General features: G+C 41.0%; 1 protein-coding gene across 1 annotated transcript; it reads right to left on the bottom strand.

Annotated features, from left to right (window-relative positions):
• Positions 1–239: 239 nt before the first annotated feature.
• Positions 240–4,657, bottom strand: LOC121001649 (cytochrome P450 7A1). Its single transcript, XM_040432826.1, has 6 exons — positions 4,494–4,657; positions 3,840–4,080; positions 1,951–2,552; positions 1,704–1,834; positions 885–1,063; positions 240–730 (listed from the first exon to the last, which is right to left on the bottom strand). Exons 1-6 carry the CDS (start codon positions 4,571–4,573, stop codon positions 431–433), a joined length of 1,533 nt encoding a protein of 510 aa, XP_040288760.1. The 5' UTR covers positions 4,574–4,657; the 3' UTR covers positions 240–430.
• Between the last annotated feature and the right edge of the window lie 4,584 nt (positions 4,658–9,241).

The raw sequence follows: 9,241 nt of genomic DNA, 5'->3' as shown, positions 1-9,241 counted from the left end.
CTATAAATTCTTACTCGATACAACACTGAAATCATCTCTTACAATACACAATTATAAAATAACTACAAATATACATCATTCCTACTAACTCCATAAGGCTCTATCTATCACCAGCTTTAGTGTTCTGTCAGTTTTCCATATTTTTTTATGACAAAAATTGGGGGAGATTAATCAAACCGGTGTAAAGTAGAACTGGCTTACTTGCCCATAGCAACCAATCAGATTCCACCTTTCATTATTCACTGTTACTTTCGAAAATGAAAGGTGGAATCTGATTGGTTGCTATGGGCAACTAAGCCACTTCTACTTTACACCAGTTTGATAAATCTCCCCCATTGTTGTTGTTGCAAAAGACAATAAAAACCTGACGGCCTCCATAATATAGCAATGGTCAATGTGTACTGTGATGATCTACTTTGTGTCGTTTCATTTAGTGAGCTTTTAGTCTAAATCGGAAATCAACATCATTTGTGGGCTGTAAAATGCCTAGGCCTGCACGGGACTGATCTAGAGGTGGGCATTTTGCATTTTTATCTGCAATTTCCATATCAAAGTAAGAAATCAGGAGACTCAGTAACTGTTTGATCTCAAGCACGGCAAATTGACGTCCAGGGCATTTGGTTCTCCCAGACCCAAACGGCAAGTAGTAATACTTTAATTTCTTTCCTTTGAGGTAAAAATCTGTCTTTTCTTTGCCATTCTCATCTAGGAAACGATCATATTTGAATACCTGAAAAATAAAGATACAGACATATAAGTATTGATCCTGATATTCATAAATTAGTAATGGTGGACTTCTCTATGCTTTCTGGAAATAACAACAGGCAAAGAATTTATAGCTATCCTATAGGCCACACAAAGGTCTTGGAAAATGTAATACTTACCATGGGGTCCTCATAAACTTCAGGATCCCAGTGAACGGTCTGTGGGTAGAGGGCGACAATGTCATCTTTACGGATGCCATATACCCCCTTTTCTTCAAGTTGTAAGGTAAAATTCTCCTTGGCCACTCTGATGTTCATTGATGCACTGGATAGCCTCATTGATTCCTTGATGATGCTGTCTGTGTAGGGAACGACCAGAACAAATCTAATTTAGGAATAGTTAGGGTACTCACACTAGCGTTATTCTTTTCCGGTATTGAGTTCTGTCACAGGAGCTCAATACCGGAAAAAAACGCTTCAGTTTTATCCTAATGCATTCTGAATGGAGAGCAATCCGTTCAGTTTGCATCAGGATGTCTTCAGTTCAGTCCCTCTTACGGTATTTGGAGGGAGAAAATACCACAGCTTTTCTCCGGCCAAAATTCCGGAACACTTGCCGGAATGCCGGATCCAGCATTAATTTACATTCTTCGGCCCAAATTCCGGAACACTGGCATTAATTTCCATTGAAATGTATTAATGCTGGATCCGGTACCAAGTGTTTCTCAAAAAACTTTAAAAATGCTAATTAAAATAAATTCCGGATCCGTTTTTCCGGATGACACCGGAGAGACGGATCCAGAATTTCAATTCATTTGTCAGACTGATCCGCATCAGGATCCGTCTACAAATGATATCCGTTTGCATACGGATTTCCGGATCCAGCAGGAAGTTCCGGCAACGGAACTGCCTGCTGGATCCTCACAACGCAAGTGTGAAAGTACCCTTATAGAACAAGCTGAGCAAGCATGGATTACCTATCACCTTTATGAGACATACCTAAAACCGGCATCTCCTCCAGCTGATGACGATTGAGAAAAATGAACTTGTCATCAAAGGTGACTTTCTGAGAAGCATTTGTCAAAGCCTGGCTGATTTCCTCGGTGGCTGCCTTCATTGCTTTTGGGCATCTGTAAAATCATAGTTCAATTTTTTTTTTATTCTATTCAGACATGAGTCAGGTATTATACAATACTTGGATAAAACAAGGCAAGCTAAAGGGGTACAGCGATTTTTTTTTTCTTACCTAAGGAGGTAGTAGACACTCCAGAACGTTGCAGGAAGGGTGTTAGCTAGCGATGCCCAGAGGAGCGCCAAGTGGGTCTTTGCCTTATCTGAATCGTTTAGAGTGGAAACGGTGTCATTCATGAACATCCTATGGCTGACAATGTCTGAGAGGTTGATTCTTTTCCTGAGATTCTCATGGAACAGATCCTTTGCTAGGTTCTCCCTGGCACTGTAAGCTGATTGGAAGACATGTATGGGTAGACCTGCTACTAGCGCAGGAAAAATTCTGTCGAATTCTTTGAAGTTTTCAATGGCATTGTGGATAAGGGCTCTTTGTGTTTCCTCTCTAGCTAAACTTGTGTCATTGTTATTGTTCAACTCTTTGCCAAAAAGGGTTAAGTAACCAGACTCGAACATTACTTGGTAACAGAAGGCATAAAGACCCTCTTTGGACCATTCTTTTTCTTTGGATGCCACAGACTTCAAGATTGCATGTTGAAGATTCTCCATCATGGAAGAAATCATCGGGTCCAGGGCATCTCCCTGCATGGTCTTAAATGTTTCATGTATATTTTCAGTGGTTTTGCCATCAACAGGATTCATGCTGCTGTGTCCAAATGCCTGACAAAAAACAAAGTTTATTCTAATTAATATAAATTGGAGGGAAATATACAGAAAAAGCAAAAACATGACTGCAATATGTTTTACATTTAGCAGAGAACCAGTGGGGTTCATGGCCACGGCAAAATTATGAGAATGGACCTTGTACGGCGGCCCATATTAACTGTAAGTCCCCCTATGCTTCTAAGGGTACTTTCACACTAGCGTTTAAGTTTTCCGGTATTGAGATCTGTCATAGGGTCTCAATACCGGAAAAGAACGCTTCAGTTTTGTCTCCATTCATTGTTAATAGGGACAAAACTGAACAGAATGGAGTGCTTCAAAATGCATTCCGTTCCGTTTAGTTGCGTTCCTATACCGGAGAGCAAACCGCAACGTGTTGTATTTTGCTTTCCGTCCAATACGGATCCGGCATTACCCCAATGCAAGTCAATGGGGACGGATCCATTTTCTCTGCCACAATCTGCCACAATAGAAAACTGATCCGTCCCCCATTGACTTTCAATAGAGTTAATTACGGATCCGTCTTGGCAATATTAAAGATAATGAGTTTTTTTCTGTATGAAGGAAGTGTTGGTGTATGACTACCAGCGGTACACTAGACACTATCCATATATCTATATATCACTATTTTTGTTGATTTTCTATCTTTTTGGTATTTGTTATATCCCATATCTATAGGGTTTTAACAGGGATACTCTAGGAGTAGGCACAGGGACAGGGAACCTCCACCACTAGGGGGCAACCCTGGGCTGAGGATAGACTAGGGTTTTACAGGGTGAGTATCCCCTGTGGTCCCCTGATCATCCTCTTTTTGATTTTTCTTTCTCCCGTTGCCATTCCATTTTTTCTCCTCTGGAGGATTACATCACTTATTATTAGTTATTAGGTACCGCCGTACCAATACCCATTACTCTATCATTAAAGGTATTTTTTAAGTAACGTTTATTCTTTATACTTTACTCAATATTAAAGATAATACAACCGGATCCGTTCATAATGGAAGCAGATGGTTGTATTATCAGTAACGGAAGTGTTTTTGCTGAACCCTGCCGGATCCAGCAAAAACGCTAATGTGAAAGTATCCTAACTGTATACACCCAAGGAAATCCAATCAAAAATAAATGTAATAACTTATGAAATAATGGTTTATAACTGATATAAAAGTATTATTTCAATCTCCATTTGACGTCATTTTACAATTTAACAACATGGCTCATTAAGATAACATTTAAACAGATTATCTAATAGTAAAGTATTCTACTGTAAAAAAAAAATGGTGGTTACCTTGGCAGATGTTGAATAGTGGAACTTCTGCCAATCAAAGTGACGCCCATGACGCATTACAACATCAAACGAAAATGGGTCAGTCACAAAGTGCACAAATTTTCCAGCAATTTTACAGGTGAAGACATCTCCATATTTTTTCTGCCGCGATCGGAGAAACTCTAGAGGGTTGGCACCAAACTGCAAGGCACATCCAAGGTAGGGAATTAAGCCATTTTCCAGAGGCGGCTCTCCGGGTTGTCTGAAGTGATAAAAGCAAATATGCATATAGATACATTAGCTCAATGTAACATCTACCCTTATATAATCATCCTGAATGTTCACATTGCTCGGTTACCTTATTTACTTAGCTGTCTTTTTTTTTTTTTTGCCAAATGCATGCTGTACTGACCACAGTAGGTCAAATAAACAGCTGAAGGCAAATATTTGATAAGGTGGCTTGGGGAGGTTATCATTTTTTTTCTAAGGTTATTTCTACATATTGAAAATAAGCAATTAATTTTTTTTCTAATTTTTATTCAATATTTTATATCTATTTTTAGGCAATTATATTTACCGGTAATCATTAGCTCTAGATATTAAACATTAAAAATAAAAGGACAATACATTTCTAGTAATATATTTTAAAAAAAATTAAAATCATTAATTTCTTACCGTCTTCTAATGCCAACAATAAGCCAGAAGAAGCAGCACACAGCCACAACTACTCCCCATATCAGTGAAATAGTCAGCATCTTTTCAGGTTTTGCCTTGATAGGGATTGAAAGGATGAGCGCACTTTTAGCTAACAGCCAAGAGCACTGCTACTGCAGGAAAGTGGCCGCCATTTATATACACCCAGAACTCAAGGGGGCTGTTTAACTATTGAACTCTAGTAGCCATGAAAAGGTATTGATTAACTCCACAACCAATGGGTAGCTTGCCTTTTGCAGTCTTCACAGGTATCTGTAAAAATTAATAATAAAAAAAAAAAAAATCATCCTAGACCATTGCAGAAATGGCCTTGACCGTAGTCCATAGGTATGAGATGAGGTTCCAATGTAAGCAAAGAGTTGTAATAGTAGATAATTTGAAGGTCTCCGGGGTGTGTGCTTAAACTCTCATGTAAGTGTACTAGATGCTGACTATAGTTCAAGTCTAGCGGTTACTGTAGAGCAAATGCAAACATGTGCATGATTATTGTAATGTCTTTTTTCTCCATGTGTCTGCAAGATCAGGCATAGCTGTATGTATATATATATATATATATATATATATATATATATAAAATTATAATACGTATTTTAGATATAATGTCCTTAAAGGGGTTGCCTCATCTCAGACTTTGATGGCATATCTCATCTCTCCATTCACATCTTTGGGACTGTTGGAAATAGCCTACAGTCCACTCCCCTTCACTTCAGGGGGTCCGCTTTGGAGATAGGTGTGGGTCTCAGAGAGTAATATGTCATGTGTATGAGCTGAGACAACCCCTAAAACAACACTTTGCATCTGGTAGAGGTTTCTGTTTTGTTCAAGGTTCATTGTGGTCATTGTGGTATTTTGCTCTAGGCACTGGGCATCCAGTGCCTAGGGTGGCATTTATGCTGGGGATGGTGCAGGTTTTTGGTAAGGGCAGGGGCTCTATATTGGAGCGATGAAGGGAACATTCTTACTCTCTGCAGCATTCTTTTACCGCATAAGCTGTTTTCTTATAGCCAGCAGCTTAGGTGGAACTCTGTATTGCCACATTTTTTCCTATTGAAGTCATCACACCAGCCAGCAGGAGCATGCAGACTGCCCAACCAGGGACGGGTAGAGGTGGCATACAGTATAGAAGTATTATCACTGTATGGTGGAGTTATTTAGCCATGGTGATATTATCCAGTTACAGTGCAGTAGTATTATTTACTTAGTGTGGATTGTATTTAGTCACTATATGTGGTGTTACAACCTACAGGCATTTACACCTAAAAAACCACAACAGAGACACATAGAGACACATAGATGATTCTGCTCAATGTCTGACACCATTGCTGGATTCACATCTACACTGCTCAGTGGTGCTGTATAATGCCCTCCATAAATGCCCTCCATACTGTTGCTGCTTCTAAGGTTAAGATACACAGAGATGGGGGGTGGGGGGGTTGCAGAATCTGCTATTTTCTACTACTTTCACTAAAAGTAGCCCTGAAAAATGCTGCGGTACCACTCACCACACCATAAAGTGAATAATACAATCCTAAAATGCCCTGAGACCCTGAAGATGGAAAATTCAGAAACTTTTATGAAAAGCGTAGGACTACATTCGGTTGACATTACTACCCATAGCACAAGTGCTGTCTCTGGGCACTCGGTTTCAGAGCACTAGCTTCTGAATACGGAGTCTTGTGTGTGGCACACTTTCAGAATTGTGTATCTGCCGACTCAAGAAAACTAAAGACCTTTAAGGCTGGTAAAGTACCAGACATGAGGATTGTAATTATATAGCGGGATTCCCATGGAGGTAAGTACCTACGATATGATTAGAAATACCTATCCAGGTAATATTTGGTTCCTCTCTATACATAAATGATCTATCGTGGCAGTTGTGAGTGGTTTCTTGAAGCACCGTGGATTGCTTTGCCTATTTATTGATGCCCAGTGGTGTTGGATTAATTTTTGAGCAGTATTGGGTAGTTTGCACAAGACACAGTAGGTATTCTGAAAAGTTGATTGAAACAATGTTTAGGGTACGGCCACACAGAGTTTTTTGGACAAGGTGTGTGTTGCTGTGCAGGCTGGCTGCACGCCTTTTGTGTACTGGCTGCGGGTGGTTCCTTGCAGGCTGTTTGCTTTTGACTGCGTGCTAGCTGCGGTATCTGGTGTGAACCTGCTCGTGTATGTGTGTACCCCTTTGACTGTATCTGTAGTTCAGTATCGGTGTACGCTGGTTGCCAGGGGCAATGTCCGTTTCTGATCCTGTGTTTCTTGGCTGTCTGAGCTCTGGTGCTGATGGGGTTAACTTCCCCTGTTTGCTGTGCCTGGGTGTGGCTTCCCAGGTGCCTTGTTACCCAGCTATATAGACCTGTAGCTGTGGTTCTGGGGGTCAGTCTTTGTCAGTCTGTCCTGAGTCCTGTCTGTGCTGCTAGGTGTACACCTCGCTTCTGTTCCTGGGGGTTTTCAGTTACACTTCTGCATGGTGTCGCCTGGTTTTGCATTGTTAGTCTCTGTTCGTCTATACCTACTCTGTTCTGGTGTATTTGTCCTGTTCTGATCTGTTCCTGCTCTGTATGATGTTATTTGTTCTTGTTCTGTTCCATGTTTTCACCTAGCAGAGCGTATCTGCATCTGAGCGCCTAGCAGTGCGTAACTTCATCCGTTATCTGTTTCTGCCCTGTAAGCACTATTCATGTCTGCCTCCGAAAAGGGGGTTCCTGGCTTCCCTGGAGAGGGAAATAGCTAACCTGTGTGTTCCTCTGGTTCTGTTTGTCTGTTCAACTGGCAGGTAGGGGTCAAGTGTACCGGGATCTTCCTGGAGGTGCGACCAGTGAGCTCTCGGCCCAGTCATCCCCACCATCCGGGGCTCTGTGAAGTACGGGGCTCACTGGCTCCGCCCTCTGGGTTTTGCTGTGGTCGGCCGGTGCACTTGGTTCTGTGGTATCGTTACCACTTTTGTTTACCTGCTTTTCTGTCATGTCTGTTCTGTTTGCCTATGTGATCTGCTCGTATGATGTCCCGGAGGTCTGCCTTGGACCCCTGGCACGTGACACAAGGTTTTGAGGCAGATCTGCCTACAGTTTTTTTTTACCAAAGTCAGAAGTTAATTTGAAAGGAATTGGAGATATAAAGGAAGGACCTATACTTCTCTTTCTTGGTGGACCCACTTCTGTCTTTGGCCGAAAATCCTGCAGGCAGATCGGCCTCAAAAACTCATCCAAATAATAATTAGGATATGACATATGATTATAACTGTTAGAGATCCGAGGGGGCCAGTGTACATTTTAAACTTATTCCAAGCTTAAAGGGGTTATTCCATGATTAATGGAAAAAATCTAGTACATTCCAACCTCTTTATAACAAATTTACAACCAGCCCTGTACCTTACACTGATCCAGAGATCTCTCCATTCATTGCTCCAATTGTTCTGCTAGATGTATATCAGGTTGGCAGCTCAAGGGGAGTGTCCTTTCTCAGGGGGGTGTATCTTTCTTCTGTAGCTCTCTCCCTATTACAGCTCAGGAGGCAGCTGAATGAATAAGAAAAAAAACAAGCACTAGGTGGCGCTATACAGATACATTTTATTGAATAACTCAGTGGCTATACTAAATTTTTAATTTTATGCAATTACAAAAGTATTCAGATCCAGGTGCAGGTTTGAAAACTGTAGAATATTTTTCACGGAACAACCCCTTCAAGTGTGCTCCTGGTAACCTGCCATGCAGGGAAAAGCAGCACAGCCCCATGAATATTTTGGGGGTTTCAGCAAATGGAGCTGCAGCAATCAACAATTTGTAGGTCAGCTTTGATTCCATTAGGGGTTGTCCAAATGTCTCATAATAATTAGTACTGTAAGTGAACATATTGGAACTCAGCACAGCATCCAGTGGCCTCTGGTCATAATTGCACCTGTTATCTGTTATGATAAGGATATGCAGAATATCTGATAGTGTATAGCTCTAAAAGGAATATGGCTGGCCATAAAAAGAATGAACGTGGAAGAATGACAAATTGTAACAGTCCATAAAATTCTGTAATATAATCCAACAATGAAATAAAATACACATTGCATTTTAATAAATAAATGTCTTCATTCATGCTGAAATGGACTTTTGGACAACCCTGGCTAAGATCATTCCTTTACTTATATAGCGCCAACAACTCCTGTAGCGCTGTGCATAGCACAATATTGTGACAATGGGATACAGAAACCAGGGAAAGGAGTAAGCAGCTCTAGCACTGTCCAGTATAGGCAGTGCTGGAATATCAGTTGGGTGACTCTTTAAAGAGGTCTTCTAGTACTTTATATTGCCTTTCCTTAGGATAGTCCATCAATACCACACCGGCAGGATCTGCCAATCAGCTGTTTGGCAGCAACTGTGGCGTCATAAGTAGCCAGTGGAAATACAAAGCTCCATCCACTGAGCGTGTTGCTCATTGACAACTAGTCCGACTCCTAGCTGTAACTTCATGATCTGAACGCTAGTTTGACGGGATATATAGCTTGGAAGGAAACACCTTGTGGTTAAAGATTCGATTTTTCTTTGCACAATCTATGTGCCCGGGGCTCCAGCAGCAAGACAATAATAGTCTGTCAGTAGACTTGTGCTGCCCTAGCCACAGGCGGTATGAAACAGTCATTCACCCTCATTACAAAGAGTTATGTTTTGTTTGTAAATGCAAAGAAAGCACAGGGAGTGATTTATGAAACTGTCTAAAAATAT

The sequence above is a fragment of the Bufo bufo genome, chromosome 5, assembly GCF_905171765.1.
Source record: "Bufo bufo chromosome 5, aBufBuf1.1, whole genome shotgun sequence".
Lineage (NCBI taxonomy): Eukaryota > Metazoa > Chordata > Amphibia > Anura > Bufonidae > Bufo > Bufo bufo.
Note: the sequence above shows the minus strand (reverse complement) of the source record. Positions and strands in the feature narration are given on the sequence as shown.